The sequence below is a fragment of the Monodelphis domestica genome, chromosome 3 (assembly GCF_027887165.1).
Source record: "Monodelphis domestica isolate mMonDom1 chromosome 3, mMonDom1.pri, whole genome shotgun sequence".
In the NCBI taxonomy this organism is placed as follows: domain Eukaryota; kingdom Metazoa; phylum Chordata; class Mammalia; order Didelphimorphia; family Didelphidae; genus Monodelphis; species Monodelphis domestica.
The window spans coordinates 456,814,408-456,836,610 of NC_077229.1; the positions used below are offsets into that span (position 1 = coordinate 456,814,408).

The 22,203-nt window shown below is 38.0% G+C and overlaps 1 protein-coding gene across 5 annotated transcripts in view; it reads left to right on the forward strand.

Annotated features, from left to right (window-relative positions):
- The window catches only part of ATG10 (autophagy related 10), a 409,500-nt gene that overhangs the window by 26,392 nt on the left and 360,905 nt on the right, over nucleotides 1–22,203 (forward strand). For all 5 annotated transcript variants that reach the window (XM_007487365.3, XM_007487366.3, XM_056824607.1 and 2 more), the window contains exon 2: nucleotides 4,385–4,492. In XM_007487365.3, coding sequence (XP_007487427.1) covers nucleotides 4,385–4,492 — 108 coding nt within the window. The remainder of the gene's footprint in view (nucleotides 1–4,384; nucleotides 4,493–22,203) is intronic.

A 22,203-nucleotide genomic window follows, 5' to 3' on the forward strand; every position in this document is an offset into this window, starting at 1 on the left:
CTATCAGAAAATTCAGGGAGGACTTGCTCCAAGCCATTAAAATGTGTTGCTCAAAACCAAATGCCTGGGGAAAATTTGACAGATTGGTGCAAAATAAAGGAGAACATCCAGCTTCCTTTATTGATTGCCTGTCTGAGATGGCTGAAGCTATAATGGGTATAGAAACAAACACAGAAGAGTCTACATCGCATATAAGGTGACAATTTTTGAAAGGATGCACACCATATTTAAAAAACTTTTTCAAACATTATTTTCCTAAATATGACACTATGAGTTTAATTGAATTACGAGATGCTGCATCATCTATATTTGAGAGTCACACAGATCAAAGTAAACAGTTGGCAGATTTACAGCAAAAATTGGAAGAATCACAGAAAAATTTAAGAGACAAGGAAATTGAGGAAATTAAGAATTTGAATATGGTTAAAACACACCCCAAACCTGTTTATAAGCCAAGAAATGTGCAGAGAGAGACTAGACAATGTTTTTTCTGCCATAAGACAGGACACTTGATCAAAGACTGTTTTCTAAAAAAGAAGCATGAAGTTAGTAACAACAAAAGCACAAAAGTAAAATACAATAAGCAAAAAAACCCAATCAATATAGTCTCTTATTATTACTACTTATTACAGAAGACCAGCACTTCTGGTGTGAAGACTTGTGAAGTTCCTTTCAGGGCTGTGCATCCAACAGCTTCTAAGAAGCCTCTGTGGCTCTAAGAAACTTGTAGAAAGAAACTTGGCACATCAGCCACACCCTGGTAAGACCATTTCAGCAGGAGGTTGAAGGAAACCAACCATTAGACCTCAGACCTGTCAGTGAGTTAGGGGGGGTGTCTTCACCCAAGAACATGAAGACTTCCTTCAACAGAAAGGGCAGATGAGACATTTTTTTTTCCCACAGCCAGGAAAGTGGCTGAAGCAGGCACTGTGGACCTCTTAAAGCTTGATCAGACATTAAAGATGCCAAGGCCATCCACTGCATCCTGGGTATCACCAGTTGTTCTGACTTTTGACTTGCCACTGGACTTCAGTGACTCTGGAAGAGAGAGTGAAACTAACCCACTAGGAACAACTCTGCCTTACTTCAATTCATGTTGCTAGTCAAGACATTGCCTTGTGATGTCACTGGTCCCCTTTGAAAATGAAGGATGAATAACAAGTGGGCAAAAATGTAGACATTGTTAATAAGTATATGTGTATACAGGCACGTATGGATATGTTAAATATGTTCACATGTATGCATACATGCATATAAACATGATATCTTTTATTATCTCTATAGCACTTGTGCATGCATGTGCTACACACACACGCGCACACACACACACACACAGAGGATCAGTCTCTTGGTGATAGGCCTTTCTGATCTTAGCTAGGCAGGTTCTTTGGCAATAGTGCTGCTGGACTGGAATATAAAGCCTTTCCTCCTTGGTAACATTACATTTGGGTTCTCAAACTTACCCCTAGGAGAGTAGGGTATCATCTAAGAAAGACACCAGATTCACATTTTAGTTGGACCTGATCTTTTGATGGTCGAATCATAGAGGCATTTATTTATTCATCTAGTCTATTCATCTTCTGTAACTGGGAGGTCAAATTCCTCTGATTTAACACATGCTTGATAATTGTAAGACCCCTTTGCTTTCTGATCTCAAACCTGCAGTTTTTTTTGTTATTCCCCTGCTGCAAACTACAGACACTTGGATGAATTGTCCTGGACTCCAGTTATCTGTAGCCTCCCCAATACTTTTTTTTTTTTTAACTACAGATGTCAGCTTTGAGTAATTGATAGAATCTTGCTAATGGACTAGATGCAAGGAGTAGCTACAATCAGCAACAGTCTCTAACATACTCAGAGTACCCTTCTTGAGTGTTCTAATTATTTCCTTCTACCAGTCTTCTGCCTACTAAGCAAAAAGTGCCTGTTTTTCTGTTATTTTGTCTGTTTTTTTATTTTTGTCAAATACATTGCCGTCAGAATTTAGTTTTTGCAAACTTAGAAATAGAAGTTATGAGCTCTACGAACCAGGAGAGCTTCAAACAAGTTATAGTAGTCGACTAAACTCCCTTTCCCCTCTTATTGTCCAAGGATTCCTTGAAATATAGTTTGAGGAATCCAGTTTAAGGACATGTTGCTAATTGTGGGACTAGATACTTCTTAGGTCCTTTCCAACTTTTTGTTTCTATGATTTTGGAATCAGTGACTCTAAGATATATTCTCTGATAATTGAGTTTAAAAAATCCATGTGGTCAGTTTCTAATCTTGTTATTTACTTCTTTCTAATTAAAGCAGGATAAAAAAGATCTAGTTAATCAAAGGTTCCAGTTAGTTGTGTTCTGTTTAATTGAATTTAGCTTAAAAAAATCCATTCCCTGCTTAATCAGAGCTTTTATTTATACAAACTATTTTGCTCCTCTCTTTTTTTCAGAAATGTATGAACTTGCTCAGTAGAAACTCTTCAGGTCTTCTCCCTGTGGAGGAAGGGTTCCAAAATATCTTTCAACTTCCCAGATTTTAGATTGGGCTTGGTGGCTTTTTGGGTCTCCTTGTATTTAAGTGTTAAGGCTTTAAAATAATGGGAAGGGGAGATAGCATTAATATGTATTGGTTATCACAAGTTCTATTCTTAGCTTTGCATATAATTATAGCATGCCTTTGGTGTCACCTGACATCTTGAAGCCTACATTTTTCTTATTTGTAAAATGAGCATTGGACTAGGTCCTTCTGGTTATACAAATTGATATTTCTATGTAACAAATTGCTACATATTTTATACTTCAGCTTATTGCAGGTTATTTTGATTCATCTAATTTTCAAATAGATATTCTGTTTTTAATAAGAATTTCAAGCTTGCAGATTTCATAAAATTGACAAGTGAATATAATCTAAAGGCTAAGTAATTTCCTTTTTTTTTTTAACTTTGGAATATTTTTCTATGGTTATATGATTCACGATTCCCTCCATCTTACCTACCTCCTTCCAAAGCTGACAAGCAGTTCCACTGGATTACACATGTATCATTGTTCAAAACCTATTTTCCTGTTTTTCAGATTTGCAGTAGAGTGATCTTTTAACATCAAAACCCTAATCATATCTCTATCGAACCGCATGATCGAACTTATGTTTTTTGTCTGTGTTTCTGTTCCCACAGTTCTTTCTCTGGATGTGGATAGTGTTCTTTCTCATAAGTTTCTCAGAATTGTCCTGGGTCATTGCATTGCTGCTAGGAGAGAAGTCCATTACATTCGATTGTACCACAGTATATCAGTCTCTGTGTACAATGTTCTCCTGGTTCTGCTCCTCTCACTCTGTTTCAATTTCTGGAGATCTTTCCAGTTCACTTGGAATTCCTACAGTTCATTATTCCTTTCAGCACAAAAAACAAAACACTGGTGAGGAGAAATAGAGAGAAAGACTAAGTAATTTTTAAGCTATACTTCAACACATTATTTTTAGACCCTTCCCCTCATGCCCCACTCCCCCATTTTCTTTCTCTTCACTCCTACTTATGTGCCCCTCTCCCATCTCTCTTCTCTACATCCCAAACCACTATTATGATTTCCATTCAAAATGTGAAATTTCCATAGACAGTAAGCAGTAATGGGGTATAATAGAAAGACCCTGGAATTCATTGTAAGGAGAGACCTAGGTTCACATCCTAGCTCCGATATTGTGTGATCTTTGTAAATCACTTCAACGCTTTTCCTCAGTTTCCTTATCTGTACAATATAGATAATGTTTATACTTCATAAGATAGAAATGGATTAAAAAAAGCTTTAAATGTGATTTAGAAATATAAACTGTTATGCCTATTTTTCTCATTTAAAATAGAGAAAAAAATTAGTAATCACTTATTACTGTGTGCTCAGCAGAAATGGTTTTATTCTTTCTTTCCCTCTTTTACTTAAATTCTCTCATACAATTTCCACTAATCACCTTTTTCTCTGAAACTCCTAGAGTAGAAGGGCAGAATAGAATGGAGGTAGAAGGAAGGGTAGGAAGTGCTACAGAAACTGAAAAGCATTATCTGCCCAGGAAAAGTGAAATAAGACAAAACTCTTGGAGAACAGTACTGCAGTGTTGTTTTATATATATATAGCCCACCTCAAGCTCAACTACTACGTATACTGTATCATTATAATATAAAGGAGAAGTCTTGTGCTTCATGTTATTTTTATATACCTCATTTAAAAAATAATGAATTTAAATCTGGTTAAATCAGGTTTCTGATTTTTACCTTGTTATTTTATTATAATAAAAATGAAACAATCTTTTTAAACTTGTTGAATCAAATTTTGGGTGAACAATTAACATTGTTTTAGTGTTCCTTCTATTTTTTCTTCTATTTTTAATGCTAACTCTGAGGGTTTTTCCCCCACAGATGGCGGAAAATGAGTTCTTAGAAGAAAAAACATTCAAGCAGCATTGTGCAGAATTTATTAAACATTCAGAGGAAATAGGTGATGGATGGGAATGGAGAAATTCAAAGGTAGGAACAGCAATTTTGTTATTTCATAAAGACATCGTGTTGTATTATTTCAGTAAAATATCATTAATTAAATCTAGTGAAGAGAAAGCTAGTTTGAATTAACTGGAAATTAGAATTATAGAATATATTTTAGTTTTATTATTTCCAATGTCATACAGCTCTTTTCATTAGGCTAATGACTTGCTTAGTAAAATCCTTAGCTTATCTTAAAGGAATTCTTTGAATGTAAAGGGACAGATGATACTGTAAGTCTTCAAAATAAACTCTTACTTAGTAATCAAGATCATGAAAAAAAGACATTTTAGCTGTCACAGTATGTAAATTTATTAGGTTTTCTGATATATTTGCTTTCATTCTATGTCTACTTAGAATTACTACTGAATGGATACTTGCAGATATTGTCAAGATTGTTCAGTATATATACATATTTATATACACACACACACACATATATATGGATTCTCTCAACAACTATAAGGCTTATTTTATGAATGCATCTATACATTTATGCTAAATATGTGTGAATTTCCTTTAATATCACAATGGATCCAAGAGCTTATCAATGTAGATTTTCCCTTCACTGGGATGAGTTGTACCCCATTAATCAATCAATGAGAATTTATGATGTCCCAGGCACTATGCTGGGCTCTAGCAACATAACAACAAAAATACAAAGAATCCTGCTTCCAAGGAGGAAGCAACATGAACACAAAGAATAAATACAAAAGATATGAAGAACTTACCTATGAGGTTATTTAGGAAGGAGGAGATACAAGCACCTGGGAATATCAGGAAAGGTCTCATACAGAGAGTGGTGTTTGAGCTGAGCTTTGAACAGAACTACTTCTCCAAACTGGGAGTGTATACCTAACAGAGTGGCATCTCATGCAAAAGCAAGGAGAGGAGATGTGGTATCTGTTGTGAGAAACAGTAAGAGGGCACTTTGGCTGTAATGTAGTGTTTATGAAAGAGAGTAATATGGAATAAGCCTGGAAAGGTATGTTGGAATCAGGTTGTGAAGAGTTTTGAATGACAACATGGGATTTTGTATTTGATCCAGGATAAAGACAGTAGCCTCTGGAGCATGGTAGGAAGGAAGGATGAAAGAAAGGAAAGGAAACAGACATTTCTAGTGTCTATCACATGCCCAGGCACTGTGTACATTTTACAGATCTCTCATTTGATCTTCACAACCCTAAGAAGTAGGTGCTTTTTTCATCTCCATTTATAGTTGAGGAAACTTGAGGCAGATAGAGTTTGAGTCCATATTTGAACATAGGCACCTTTATGTTTTAGAAATATTACTTTGGTCAAAGCTATGTGGATGATGGATTATGAGGTGGAAGAAGATTTGAGCTGAGATCAATTAGAGGTATTATAATTGTTTGAGAAAGAGGTCATGGTTGTTATGGGGGTGCAGATGTGTACCCTTGGGGTTTGGGAAGGAAACTTAGCTTAAAAACAAAAGAGAAATTTATTAATTTAGGAGGTAATGTTGAGAATGGCCAGGAGGATAGCAAGGTGGAACAGCAAAATGGGGAGCAGTTCCTTGGGAGGACAGCATGGATGGAAAGGCTGTTCCCCCAGATGACATCAGTTCTGGGGATTTTATACTTTTTACAACAGAGAGTGTTGGTCACTCAGACATGAGGTGGGGTGATCATACTGGGGTCTGGCTGGGGACATAAAGATTCCTTAGTTTTAGGGAACAAACAGATGTCTGATAGGACTGAGGTGTAGCCTAGAGGTGCATCTTTCTGTCCATCTTAAATCTAGAGGACGATCAAAGGAAGCTTGTCATCTTAGGACCCTAGAGGGGTCATTGGGTGTTTTTAGGCTCAGAGTCATGAGGATGTAAGGGAGCAAGGGAGTTTCCCTGATAATAGTTTGCCTGGGTTTCTGGGGGTATGGTGCCCATGTCAATGGTGATCTGAACCAGTGTCATGGAAACAAATGGAGAAGAGAATATGTGAGAGATATTGTAGAGGGAGAAACAATATGGGTTGGAAACTGGTTGGATATGTGGAGTGAGCAAAAGTGAAAAATTAAGAATGAGCACTTTGGTGACTTGATGTTGATGACTTCAACAGCCATGGAGAAGTCATGAAGAAGAATAATAGGTTTTTGGTGAAAATAGAATTGATTCTATTTGGACATGTTAGATTTGAGATGTGTATGGGACATGCAGTGGAAATGTCTAATAGATAAATTGGAACACAGGAGAGAGATGAGGGTAAAAATAGAGATCTGAAATTTAGGTAGAAATGATCATTGAAACCTTTGGAACTCCTGATATCACCCAGAGGGTATAAAAAGAGAAAATGACCCAGACCAGAGCCCTTGGGTAAACTTATGCACAAGGGGCAGGGCATGGATAATGATTCCTCAAAGGCCCCATGAGAAGGATCTATTAGACATATAGGAAGAGAGCCAGAGAAGAGGAGAGTCTCCTGGAGGAGAGGGTGCAGTAATGTAAAATGCTACAAGGATGTCAAGAAAGATTTGGGTGGAGAAGAGGGCATTGGCTTTGTCAAACTTTCCCTAATAGTGGCTTCTCTGAAAAATGATTATTTAATTTAATTGAATCCTGGATCATTGCTAGGCTGAAGGCCTTACCAGGGTACCTCTTAGTATGTTTTGGGGGTTTGGGTCTAGTGGAAGATTGTCCCTAATCCTATATCCTAACTCTAGGCTTTGAATTTTGATGGTAATAGCCATAGGATTCTTGGGAATTCTCCAAATATGGGTTGCCTTGAGTCTGACTAGTTACTTTGAGAATTTCATAGCCTTAGAGTATAGTTGGAATCAAACTTTCCAGGTGACTTTCTTTGGAAAAACTTGTTGCTATTAGAAGCCTTATTTTCCACAAAGCAACAAGAAATTTCCAGAAATGGAGCATTGCATCCCAGCCTGTTTATTATAAATACAATATAGAGTTTTTAATACATGTCTTTAGGGCATTTTGACCATATGGAATCATTGAGAAGGAGAAATGTCAAAATTATTTCCATCTGATGTAAGAAAATGGTTATAGAAAGGCATTTTGAAAAAAAACCCAAATTGGAGAAATCTTTAGAGAGTATCAGATTTCAAGCACCCATACATGTAGCTGATTCTTCCTTGACAAAAATATCTTTTGTGCCTGAGAAAAATCCTAGAACTTCTGCAAGATTTGGTTAATGTAATCCAGCTTTTATAGATACAGTAAAGTGTCACTAATTCAGATAAATTGATAGTAAATGATTGAAAAGCATGAAATCTAGAATAATTAGAGAAATAGCTTCATTATATTACTTTTAGAATATGCAATCATTTGAATTTGACTAAAAAGGTGTTAGTAAAAAAATACCTTGGGGATAACTTAATTTGATATAATTTCTATAATACCTAAAAGTTGGCATAGTGTTTTTTACAAACTTCTCACTTGATCCTCACAGCCCTTGTAAATTACAATTTTCATGATTCCTTTGTAGCTGAGGAAAATGAAACTTGGAGAGATATAATGACTTATTTCCAGTCAGTCAAGGCTCCTTCTTACCACACCAGAACGAAAAGGCAGTGATTAAACATGATGTGCTAGAAATTGTACTAAATATAAGGGATATCAGAAAAGCAAACAAGATAATCCCTGCTCTCAAGGAATTTACATTATGGAGGTTGAAGAAAGGAAGGCTGAACACACATAAGTCAGTAGCGGCCAGGGAGAAATGTTTTGAACAGGGAAATCACAGTGATGCTGACTTATGACAATTGATTGCCATGTCCTTTCCAAATATAATGGCATTTGTTTAATTATTTTTCTCAATGTTAAAGTTGGAAGGTGATGGAGGCAGGGAAGGGTACCATGCTGGTATATCATGAAGATACCCAGAGAATAGCATGGTGGGCCTGTGTCATGGTGACATCTGGCAAATGCTCATTAATTAGATGAGAATGCTTTATGATTATTTTATCAATTGTATCTAAATTGGGCCACTAGAAATGCTTGGAAAAGGTTGTTCTTTTAAGGATACTGGGTTTGCCATATTTTGTTTGGTTTTCATTTTGTATTTGTTTTTCAAATTCTTTTTCATGTTAACCAATCCATGAACATTCATTAAGCCAAGCCCTGTGCCAGACCCTAGGGATACAAAGTAAAAAAAAAATCCCTAATTACAGGAAGTCTATGTTCTAAAAAAGAAACAGCATAGATGTATGTAAATACAAGATCCTTAGGGAGAAAGTTCATTTGAAGTTAAAGGGATCAGGGAGGGCTTCATGTAGAAGGGAGTACTCAAGCAGAATCTTTTATAGCTTGGGTATATTTGAAGGCAGGAGGGAAGGAACTGGTTAGATAGGGAAGAGAATGTCTTTCTGAATTCAATTCAAGAATATTTTCTAAATAATATGTATGAGATATAACTATTGGCTTAAGGTCCCCCCCCTCCCCCCAATTAAGTAATCTCTGCTTCCATACTACTTGGGGTTGGTTGTGGAGAAATTGAATACATTCACATATGAGTGAATAAAAGGAACTTTGAGAATGAAAAGGGCTTTGAATCTGGGGGGAATCAGAAAAATCTTCATGTAGGAAGTGACCTGACCAGAGCTCTGAAGGAAGATAAGGATTTTTGAGAGTCAGAGAAGAGGAAGTAGGTACATTTTAGGCATATGTCAAGCTAAACTAAATAAGAAAAGCCAAATAGATGAAAAATACTTAATATTTGGCAGATTTTTTTTTATTAACCTGATTTGACTGGAACTTTTTTCTAGTGCATTGAAATTTAGAAGCACCAATAGCACCCCTCCAAGGTTCCCTTCCTTCCTATACCTGCTCCTCTGACTGGTGAGGCACACTTTCTCACTCTCAGAGACTTCACCCTTGATTCCTTTGGTGGCTATAGTCTACGTTTTTTTTTTTTTGGGGGGGGGGGTGGTGGTTATATTGTTAGCCTTTGTCTGGCCCAGTCTGTTTCTTGCAATCCTTCTCCTGCCTCAGGATCATAAGATGGTGTTCTAGGATGTGCTTTCTCTGGCAACTTTCCCCTTTCCCCACCTCCATGAGCTGCCTTCACCCCTTGCCTTAGGTACATTGTTAGAATAGCTCTGTGGTCCAGTCCTTGATAAACAGTTGGATAAACAACCCTTAGAACTATTCATATATTTTAAACATATATATGTATATACATATTGAAATATATTTATATATCCATATAAAGCATGCTCTACTATTCTATGTATTATGTAATAGATAACATAATAATGTATATATAATTTATATGTGAACAAATAGAATTTTCTTTTTAAAAATTAATTAGGAAGGTTTTTCCATGGTTACATGATTTATGTTCTTTCCCTCCCCTGTTCTCTCCCCCTTCCTGTAGCCAACTAGCAATTTCACAGGGTTTTATATCTATCATTGATCAAGGACCTATTTCCGTATTATTCATATTTGCAATAGAGTGACCATTTAGAATCTACATCCCCAATCATATCCCCATCAACCCATGTGATCAAGCAGTTGTTTTTCTTCTGTGTTTCTACTCCCACAGTTTTTCCTCTGATTGTGGATAGCGTTCTTTCTCATAAATCCCTCTGAGTTGTTCTGGATCATTGCATTGCTACTAGTAGGGAAGTCCATTACATTTGATTGTGCCCCAGTGTATCAGTCTCTGTGTACAGTATTCTTCTGGTTCTTCTCCTTTTGTTCTGCATCACATCCTGGAGGTCATCCCAGTTCACATGGAATTCCTCCAGTTCATTATTCCTTTTAGCACAATAGTATTCCATCATCAACAGATACCAGAATTTGTTCAGCCATTCTCCAACTGGAGGGTATCCCCTCATTTTCCACAAAGAGCACAGCTATAAATATTTTTGTACACATATTTTTCCTTATTATCTCTTTGGTGGGTACAAACCCAGCAGTGGTATGGCTGGATCAAAGGGCAACCAGTCTTTTAAAGCCCTTTGGTCATAATTCCAAATTGCCTTCCAGAATGATTGGATCAATTCACAACTCCACCAGCAATGCATTAATGTCCCGACTTTGCCACATCCCCTCCAACATTTATTACCTTCCTTTGCTGTCATATTAACCAACCTGCTAGGTGTGAGGTGGTACCTCAGAGATTTTTTGATTTGCATTTCTCTAATTATGAGAGATTTAGGACACTTTTTCTTGTGCTTATTGATGATTTTGATTTCTTTATCTGAAAATTGTCAATTCATGACTCTTGCCCATTTATCAATTGGGGAATGACTTGATTTTTTGTACAATTGATTTAGCTCCTTATTATTTCAGAAATTAGATCTTTGTCAGAGGTTTTTGTTATGAAGATTTTTTTCCCAATTTATTGTTTCCCTTCTAATTTTGGTTGCATTGGTTTTGTTTGTACAAAACCTTTAAAATTTAATATAATCAAAATTATTCATTTTGCATTTTGTAATATTCTCAATCTCTTGCTTAGTCTTAAATTCTTTCCTTTTCCATATATCTGACAGGTATGTTATTCTATGTTCACCTTAAATTTACTTATAGTTTCCTTCGTTATATTTAAGTCATTTACCCATTTTGAATTTGTCAATACAGTGTGAGGTTTTTTTTTTTAGTTTTATTTAATTGGTCAATTTAGAACATTATCCCTTGTTTACAAGAATCATATTCTTTCCTTCTCCTCTCCCCGCCCCCTCCCATAACCGACTTGCAATTCCACTGGGTTTTACATGTGTCTTTGGTCAAAAACGTTTTTCATGTTGTTGATGTTTACACTAGGATGATCATTTGGAGTCTGCATCCCCAATCATGTCCCCATCAACCCATGTCATCAAGCAGTTGTTTTTCTTCTGTGTTTTTGCTTCCACAGTTCTTTCTCTGAATGTGGATAGTGTTCTTTCTCATAAATCCCTCTGAATTGTTCAGGATCACTGCATTGCCACTAATGGAGAAGTCCATTACAATGTTTGATAGAATTCATTTGTGAATCCATCTGGTCCTGGGGATTTTTCTTAGGGAGTTCTTTGATGGCTTGTTTAATTTCTTTTTCTGATATGGGGTTATTTAGGGATTCTATTTCTTCTTCTGTTAATCTAGGCAATTTTTATTTTTGTAAATATTCATCCATAACACCTAGATTTCTATATTTATTGCCATATAATTGGGAATAATAGTTTTTAATGATTGCCTTAATTTCCTCTTCATTAGAGGTGAGGTCTCCCTTTTCATTTTTGATACTGTCAATTTGGTTTATTTCTTTCCTTTTTTTAATTAGACTGACTAGTACTTTGTCTATTTTATTTGTTTTTTCAAAGTACCAGCTTCTAGTCTTATTTATTAAATCAATAGTTCTTTGACTTTCAGTTTTATTAATTTCTCCTTTAATTTTAAAGATCCCTAATTTAGTTTTCATCTGAGGATTTCTAATTTGTTCACTTTCTGGTTTTTAATTTGCAGGTCCAATTCATTGACCTCTGCCCTCCCTAATTTGTTAATATATGAACTCAAGGATATAAATTTCCCCCTAAGTACTGCTTTGGCTGTATCCCATAGATTTTGAAAAGATGTCTCATCATTGTCATTTTCTTCAATGAAATTATTAATTGTTTCTATGAGTTTCTTTTTAACTAACTGATTTTAGAGAATTATTTAATTTCCAATTAATTTTTGATTTGACTCTCCATGTATAGGGTGTGAGATGTTGATTTAGATCCAATCTCTCCCATACTGTTTTCCAATTTTCCCAGCAGTTTTTAAATATAATTTTCAAATACAAAGAATATGTTATATAGAATATATAATAAATTATACATATATTTTAATATGTACATAGAGAAGCATTTAGTAATTATGAATTGACTATAATTCATTTCAAATGAAGCATTGCCCAGGAGACATGCTATAGAATATTTCAGAAAAATATATAATTGGACAAAGGATAGGTTGACATTGTAGAAATGTAAGTAAGGGATAGAGAAAATTCATAGATTGTCATTATGAGGAAAGGAGGAGAATTTGGATACAAGCCCTGAGGGGAAAGATTCTGGAAGGAGAAGAGGATCTTGGGATTTGACTGGTTTTAACTGCCACCCTGGATCTGGCTTTCCACTGAGCTGGAAGGAGAATCTTTGTTCTGGCATTTTCCCTGGGAAGAACTAATCTTGGGGAAAGTTTAGGGATTCCTGGGCTAGAGAATTTATCTTGGAGTAGACTGTCTTCTCCCTGGAGTACAGAGACCAACCTGTCTGAGAGCTACTTGTCAGAGATCCACTTGGCTAAGGTAATCCCAAGGGTTTATTAACTGGGACTCTGGGTTACGTAGGAAGCCAACCCCAGGCTTGAGAGGAGATTTGGGCTACTAGCCAGTTGCTGGGGGCCATCAGACCACAACACCTTGACAGAGTCACGCGTGGTAGCTGGGGAGACCACAGAGTCCTCCTTGAACCACAATGTAACAAGGGAATCACCTTAAAAGACTGATATATATTAATTTAAGGTCGCCAAGGAATCAGCTATGTAATTCCTAAATGAAAAACTCAAGTCAGCCGTCAGCCTTTTTTGGAGTTTAATTACAATAGGAGTAAGAAAGAAATTAGAGATAGAGAGAGAGAAAAAGGGAGAGAAGGGAATAGGGCTTAAATACCCCTTCTGTTTAGGCTAGGCCAAAAGGCCCAAGCCCTTAGATAGCTGGGGCAAAGAAAAGAGATCAGTCCCTATTACTCACGTGTCCAAAATGGAGAAACAGTCTCAGAGGCCCCCACCTTCAGCTTCCTTCAGAGCAAGCCTTCTCAGAGCCCAGCAACCACACCGACCAAAACTCCTCAACCTCCAGTCTCCAGACCCTCCTATCTTTAAGGAAACCATCCAAGTTGCCTCCCCTCAGTCCTCACATCTACCAATCACTCTTCATCAATTTCCCTGTCAATGGAGGCTCTCGCTTAACCCAGGACCGCCCAGAGGTTTCTGGCTTTTGCACATGTCTGTTGAAGGTCATATTTTTCAAATGATTAAATCTTTACTCCTTTGCCACAGCCCTTTCTAAATCCTGTTAACTTGAGTATGGTAGAGATTGGAATAATTAAGTTTTTGATCTAGGCTGCAGCCCTTACTCAATCCTATTAGGACTGAATAGGGTGGAGTATCTCCATTGTATCAATTCTAAAATCAATCAAGACTCAAAGAAATTCCTGTTCTATGCTTAAGCATAGGTCAAAGTCCTTTCCATTGTTCAGCAAAGGGTTTCTGTCCTAAAGTAATCTTAAGAAGGGAAGAGAAGGAACCTCCCATGCCAATGGGGTTCCCATTCCAATAGACTATCAGTAAGAAATTTTCCAAGTATGAAATATCCCAATGGTGAAAATTCCAACATTTATAAGTCTAAGGAATTTTGAGGTTTACACCCCTTACCTATGAATTGACATGATTATTATTCCCCCTAGTCTCAAAAGAAATAATGCAAGAGCAAAACACATGTACCTTATTCCCCAAAATATCACCAAAAGATCAGACCCTCAAACCCAATCCCAAAAGACTATCATGGGTTAACTTTTACTTAGGTACATAATTCCCAGCAAAACCGCAATTACAGGCCAAGCCCAAAACTTTCTCGTGAAGCCAGCACACAAATCAATCATAGAGGCCCCTACAATACATATAGGTACAGTACAGGTACACTAAGCTTCAATATGCCTAAGTGACTCATTTACACAAATCAGTAACTCAAACTCCCTAGTAAGCCACCTGTGATGAAATAATTTATCTTGTATTCTGTCTGTAATCACAATACAAAAATATAGAATGTTAATCAAGTGATTTGTTAAAAGTTAATGTATTGCTTTTCCAATTATCTCTCTTGATTTCGAATACCTGCATGCCAAGAAAATGGGTATAAAAATAAATCCCAGGCCTGGGAATGTTGGAGCAGCTGAGATGCAAAGCAATCCCATGGCCGTTATGATTAAGCTGTCTTCCGTTTGTTATTTATTTTATTTTATTTATTTTGACTGATCATTCGCCACCTGCTGGGAACCCTGGAGTCGCGAGTGAGGCTAGACCCTGACCATGGCAGCCAGTCCTGTCTTCTTAGCCTTCTTAAAGACAATCTGGGTAATTAGATGAGCAGATAGATAACATTTGGGTGTTTTAAGTAAGAGTGGGGAGTGGATAGGCAGGTCCTACAGAAGCAATGAAGAGTTCCTCTTGAAAGGTGCATAGAAGGTGGTTTGAGTCTCGATCTGTAGTTTTAGGACCCTTCCTATCCTTTCCCCTTACTACAATGATCAAAATAGACTTTGTTTCAAAAGTCCAAGGGTTTTGTGCTTTCCTGGACCTGGGGAGGTCCTTAGCTGGGTATTTCTCATCTTCCACCCATCTAAGTCTCTCCTAAACAATCTGCCTTCCTTTGGAGGAAGGATTTTCTTTCAGTATGTGACAGCAAAGGATGACTAATAGATTAATATATAGACAATGTCAGAGGATCCAGAGGAAGGTCCTTAAAACTTTGATTAGAACTCTTGTGGAGGATTTATGAAAGAACAAGGATGAGTTAAATATGTTGTAAGGGCATGAATAGATGGTGGTTAAAATTATGGTTGGTAGGACTAGGATCATAGGGTCATAGATTTAGAGTTCCTAAAGTCTATACCAGGGGTCCCCAAACTTTTTTCACAGGGGCCCAGTTCACTCAGACCATTTGAGGGCCGGACTATAAAAACCTAACCCTAACCCTAACCCTAACCAGGCAGCAGTATACACAGTGTGGAATCCCCTCCTCCAGATCTCCGCTCACCATGCTGATGTCTTCTGTTGTGCAGCCACATAATCCTTTGCGCAGCACCTCGTTCTAAGGCACCATGCAGAGGATTATGTCACTGGAAGTAGTACTGTATGTGAGTGATGCTGTGCTTTTTGGAGCCGCCACATACAGTGCTCCTCTCATTGATGACCAATGAAAGAGGTGCCTTGTCTGGGAGTGAGGTGGGGGCCGGATACGTGACCTCAGGGGGTTGCATGTGGCCCTCAGGCCATGGTTTGGGGACCCCTGGTCTATACCTTTCATTTTACAGAAACTGAGAAACTGAGACCTAGAGAGTTTAAGTAACTTATTCAAAGTCACACAGGTAGTAAAAAGTAGCTGAGCCAGGATCTGAATTCAGATACTCCAACTCCAAATTCAACACCTTTGCTATGAAATAGGTGAGACCAGATCCTCAGCAGTCTTTGGTCCTCAGTTTTATCTCTTCCCCCAGATTCTGGAACTGCTCTTTCAGTTTTGTGTGTGTGAGCAGACCCTCCTTTGCAAAACCAGCCTTTGTTATTTCCTACTTGCAGAGTCATCTCACTACTCTCCACTGCTGGAAAGATCCTCACCCGTGTTATACTCAACAGACTCCTGTCATCTGTTTAAGAGCAGAACCTGGCTGAATCACAATGTGGCTTCCGACCAGATCGCAGCATCATTGACATGGTCTTCACAGTGAGACAAATGCAGGAAAAATGCCTTGAGCAGAACCTGAGTCTCTACATTGTCTTCATAGACCTGACAAAGGCGTTCGACACAGTGAACAGGGACGCATTGTGGGTGATCCTTAGGAAGCTCGGTTGCCCAGCAAAATTTGTCAAACTGATCCAGCTCTTTCATGTCGACATGACAGGGGGAAGTCCTATCTGGTGGAGAGACTTCTGATCGCTTCAACATCTCCAATGGCGTGAAACAAGGCTGTGTCCTCGCTCCGGTACTCTTCAACCTATACTTCACCCAAGTATTACGACATACCGTGATGGATCTAGACCTGATCATCTACATCAAATACCCACTGGATGGCTCACTATTCGACCTTCGCCACCTGACTGCAAAAACAAAGACAACAGAGAGACTCATCCTGGAAGCTCTCTTCGCAGATGACTATGCTCTCATGGCCCACCAAGAAAATCATCTCCAAACCATTGTGGACAGGTTTTCCACCACAACAAAACTGTTTGGCCTGACTATCAGCCTCAGCAAAACAGAGGTGCTGTTCCAACCTGCACCAGGGAGGCCAATGAACCAGCCGTGCATAACTATCGATGGCACGCAGCTTTCTAACGTCAACACTTTCAAGTACCTGGGCAGCACCATCGCCAACGACGGGTCCCTAGACCATGAGATTAATGCCAGGATCCAAAAGGCCAGCCAGGCACTTGGGCGACTGCGCTGCAAAGTCCTCCAACACAGTGGTGTAAGCACTGTGACGAAGCTCAAAGTGTACAACGCAGTGGTCCTCAGCTCGCTCCTGTACGGTTGTGAAACATGGACACTGTACTGGAAGCACATGAAACAGCTGGAGCAATTCCACCAATGCTCCCTCCGGTCAATCATGAGGATCCGATGGCAGGACTGAATCACCAACCAGGAAGTCCTTGACAGAGCCAACTCCACCAGCATCGAAGTCCTGGTCCTCAAAACCCAGCTACGATGGTCTGGACATGCCCTCCGCATGGACCCACAGCGAATACCAAGACAGGTATTCATTCTATGGTGAACTGTCAGCTGGACTCAGGAAACAAGGCCAACCAAAGAAAAGATTCAAGGATCAGCTAAAGTCCAACTTGAACTGGGCTGGCATTACACCAAAGCAACTGACAGAAGCAGCTGGTGAACCCACATTCACCATGCCGCCGCCACCTTTGAAGATGAGCGACGTCGACGTCTTGCCGCTGTGTGTGAACACCGACACCAGTCCACAACCGCACCTCCCGTAACAACTGGCGCCCCATGCCCCATGTGCCACAAACTCTGTGCCTCAGCCTTTGGACTCCAAAGCCACATGAGGGTACACCGTACTGTACTGTACTGTACACCGTACTGAAACTGTACAAAGACAATAGTCATTCTCGATCACTGAGAGACTACCACTACTTGCAAAGTCTTTCTCTATCTCAGTTACTATACTGTGCTATCTCCATTGAGATCATAGATTTGTCTTATTGACATAAAAATATTATAATTTTCTTTGAGTTTCTTACTTTGAGAAAACCCACTTACTTTTTGACATAAGGACTTACAGAAAAGATAAGTTTAGGGTTATCATATACTTTTCAAAGGAATTATGTTTAGTAAATTACAATACTAAACATGAATTGTTTTTAATAGTAGAATATTATGGAGTATTTTTAAATGATGTAATCTAAAAGTACCATTTTCTGCATGAAGCCCTTTCTGATCTTTACACCTCCTGTCCACACTATCTTGTCTTTAGCTATTCTATACTTATTTATATTTTTCCACTTCATGTTTATTATATAGATGCTTGTGTGTATTTGTTGTTGCATTATAATTTAAGCTATGCATAAGAAGTTGTTGTTTCAGGCTTTGTACTTGTACTGCCTGTGCCTAGAACTAGTAGGACTTCAGATTAGCTAACTAATGAAAATCTGATTTAAATATAATTTGTTCATAAACATTATATAAAGAGAAGAATATCTAATAATTCCTTTCATATATGAGTCTGATTTTTTGTTTTTTTAAGCTTAGATATTTACTTTCAAAACATTAACATAATATATAACATAAGGATAATATGATACATATGATTAGTTATAAATATATAATAAATTTTAATAGATATTCTTATTCAACAAATTCTTACATTAGTGGTTAGCTAAGTTAAAAAATCTATGTCTCCTTTTTACTCCCGCCCTCTCCTACTCTCCCTCCTTCCCTAATAACTGTTGTGGATATTTTTGAACACAGAATATTTGTTGGTAAGAAGGGCCAGCTGGCCAAACTTTATAATGAAGTTGTTATAGGTTGAGAAGAACAGTGAGGCCTGTATAACAGTAAGGTCTTCTCAAGGAGTAGGGACTGACACAGCTGTGGAGGCAGCAGGTAAAAACAAACCTCTATTTATTAAAGTTTATAAAGGTTTAAAATGTTGAAGGAAAGGTAAGTATGGAATACCTAACTAAGGAATTACTAGCTTATTCCCACTCCCATGTATGTAACTTCTTATGAAGTCTCTTCAGCTTAAATTAGGCCTACACTGACTTCTTACAACTATTCTACAAAACCCAATATCTAACTCTATAACCCTATTTCTTAAAAATTTTTTTTTAAATTTTTGAATTAATTTATTTAGTCAATTAAAACATTATTCAGTGGTTACAAGAATCACATTATTTCGCTCCCTCCCTTCCCCCCATCCTTCCCACAGCTGAAACGCAATTTCATTAGGTATTGCATGTATCCTTGATCAATACCTATTTCCATGTTGTTGGTGTTTGCATTAGGATGTTCATTTAGAGTCTACATCCCCAGCCATATCCCCTTGACCCAGGTCAAGATGGTGGCTTAGAGGCAGCAAATGTTCATACCTCTGAAAACCCTTCCTTACCAATTGCAAACTAAATGCTCCTATGGGGACTGAAAATCAAACCTAACAACAAGACAGAGCCAAGGAACCCTTGTGCTGGACTCAACTTAAAAGATACACCCCAAAAGTTGGAATTTGAGAACACTCTGGTTTAAGAGGAAGGAAGAAGGAAGGTCCCAGGACCCCTCCCCCACCTAGAGTGCTAAGTCCCTGGTGGCAGCTGGAACCTCTGAGCAGGCAAAGGCACTGGTCTGGAGGGATTACCTTGCAGGCAAAGCCATGCTAGGCTCAGAGCATCCAACACAGGTAGTGGGGTAGCAGACAGAGGAGAAACACAGAGCAAGAAACATAGTTGCAGCAGAGGAGACACTCCATATTCCCCCTCACCCCCTTTCCCGATGTTTTGTCCTCAGGGTACATCCAGCAACCCAACGGGACCTAATACCATCAAAGCCTTCAGAGGACAGGGAAGCTTGAGCTCTAAAACCCCTCCCCCACAGACTGCTGGATTTAATCCCATCAAAGCTTCCAGAGGGCAGAGAAGCTCAATTTCCAGCACCCCTCCACCACAGACTGCACTGAGAGATTTACTAACAAAACTCCAAGGGTGAAGGCAGAAAGAAAAGCCCAAAACCACCAAAAAAAAAAAAATTAGAGGAGCAAGAGCTCAGGCAAAAGCAGGGAGTAAAGAAGGGGTAAATATGAGCAAACAACAGAAAAAGAAAAAAGAAATTACAATCAACAGCTTCTAGGCAATGAACAAAGAGCAAATGAAACACAGAAGGATGTGGGAACTCCAAGCAAAAAAAAAAAAAAACAGAAAACCCGTGAATGGCTTGACTTGAACATAAAGAAGGAAACTATAAGTAAATTAGGTGAACACACAATAGTATACATGTCAGACCTTTGGGAAGGGAAAGATTTTAAAACCAAGCAAGTTTTAGAAAGAGTCACAAAATGTAAAATAAATAATTTTGATTATATCAAATTAAAAAGTTTTTGTACAAACAAAACCAATGTAACCAAAATTAGAAGGGAAACATCAAATTGGGAAACAATCTTCATAATGAAAACCTCTGCCAAAGGTCTAATTACTCAAATTTATAAAGAGCTAAAGCAATTGTACAAAAAATCAAGCCATTCTCCAATTGATAAATGGGCAAGGGGCATGAATAGGCAGTTTTCAGCTAAAGAAATCAAAACTATTAATAAGCACATGAAAAAGTGTTCTAAATCTCGTATAATCGGAGAGATGCAAATCAAAACAACTCTAAGGTATCACCTCATACCTAGCAGATTGGCTAACATGACAGCAATGGAAAGTAATGAGTGCTGGAGGGGATGTGACAAATAGGGATATTAATGCATTGCTGGTGGAGTTGTGAATTGATCCAACCATTCTGGAGGGCAATTTGGAGCTATGCCCAAAGGGCTATAAAAGACTGTCTGCCCTTTGATCCAGCCATAGCACTGCTGGATTTGTACCCCAAAGAGATAATAAGGAAAAAGACCTATACAAGAATATTCATAACTGTGTTCTTTGTGATGGCCAAAATTGGAAAATGGGGGGATGCCCTTCAATTGGGGAATGACTGAACAAATTGTGGTATATGTTGGTGATGGAATATGATTGTGCTCAAAGGAATAATAAAGCGGAGGAATTCCATGTGAACTGGAACAACCTCCAGGAAGTGATGCAGAGCGAAAGGAGCAGAGCCAGGAGAACATTGTACACAGAGACTGATACACTGTGGTACAATCGAATGTAATGGACTTTTCCATTAGTGTCAATGCATTGTCACTGAACAGCCTGCAGGGATCAAGGAGAAAAAAACACTACCAAGAAGCAGAGGACAAACAGTGGGAGTAAAAACACTGAGGAAAGGCACCAGCTTGACTACAGGGGTGGTGGGGATATGATTGAGGAGAGACTCTAAATGAACACCCTAATGCAAAAACCAATATCATGGAAAGGAGTTTGGATCGAGGACATATGTGATACCCAGAGGAATCACGCATTGCCAATGGGAGGGGTAGTGGGGGTGGGGAGAGGAAAAGAAAATGATCTTTGTTTCTAATGAATAATGTGTGAAAATGACCAAATAAAATTATGTTTAAAAGGGAGAAAAAAAAAACAGAAAAGCCAGTGAATTGGATACAGGCATTGGAAGGACTCAAAATATAACCCTATTTCTAATAATTATTTTTATATTATATTTATATTTAATATAATTAATAATATAGTAATATAATAAATATAACATAAGTAATATATATAATATTTATATATTATAAAGTTACTGCCTCCTTGTAGTTGTTCAATTCAATTCTCCAACTTCCAGTCAGTCAAGATTTTTGGACTTAGTGGCTTTTGGCCTAAAAGGCCAAGCCAAGCCTGTTCCACTCTGTAACCACAGAGGAACAAAAACCAGATTTTCTTCTTCTAACTGTTGATTTCCCTTTCATAGCTCTTCCCAAACTTCCAACTTTCTTTTCTTTCCCAAATTGTCACTCTGGTTCAAGGAATTCTGAAGATCTGGGCAGGGAACACCAGCTTAATAGAACTTCCCACTTATCTGGTCTCACAGAACTCCTAAGTAAGACCTTAGCTCAAGATTCCAACCAAGGCAATCTGACAGTCTGACAGGATTCACACTCCTGTCACAAACTCCAATATCTATTTTACCCCTAATAGAAGGCAGGTAATAATATTATATAAGTTGTATATATATTATCATAATACACATTTCCTTGTTCTTCATGTTGTGAAATGAGGAAAAAAAAGAAGGCATCACTTTACTACAGAAAGAGAAGGCCACCAGTGACCCCTCCAAATACAAATCAGTTTTACATTTATGCCCTTTGTACAAAGCATTTATAGTTTGTTTTTAGTATCAAAAATATCTATAAGCTCTTATAAGAAAAAAAATCTGAGGAACAGATAGGGCAGACTAGTCTAGGACTGCTTAAGACTCGTTCTAGTGTTTCATATTTAAGATTGGAAAGAAATGAACATTCATGGTTCATCAAATGAATAATAAAATGAAGTGTACTTAGCCATAGGAGAGGAGATATATTAAGTGAGGATAACCAGTTGTCATAGTTACATGCAGCTTTCTGCTGCTTTGTTGGTTATGTTGCTGCTCAGGCCAATCAGAGACCTTAGGGAGGAACTGAAACCCCTGAAGCCCTGGTCTGTTTTGTGCTTGGGTTTCCAGGAAGTTATGCCCACATCTTCTAAGATACTGAGCCAATTTAGGTCTCAGGAATGTTTTCACTATCTGTTAAGGAAAAGAAACTATCTGAGGCTGTCTTGGGGTAATAAATAATCCTCCTACAACCCAGAGAGTTCCAAAAGGTCTCAGGGGCATAAAGAGCAAATTTTT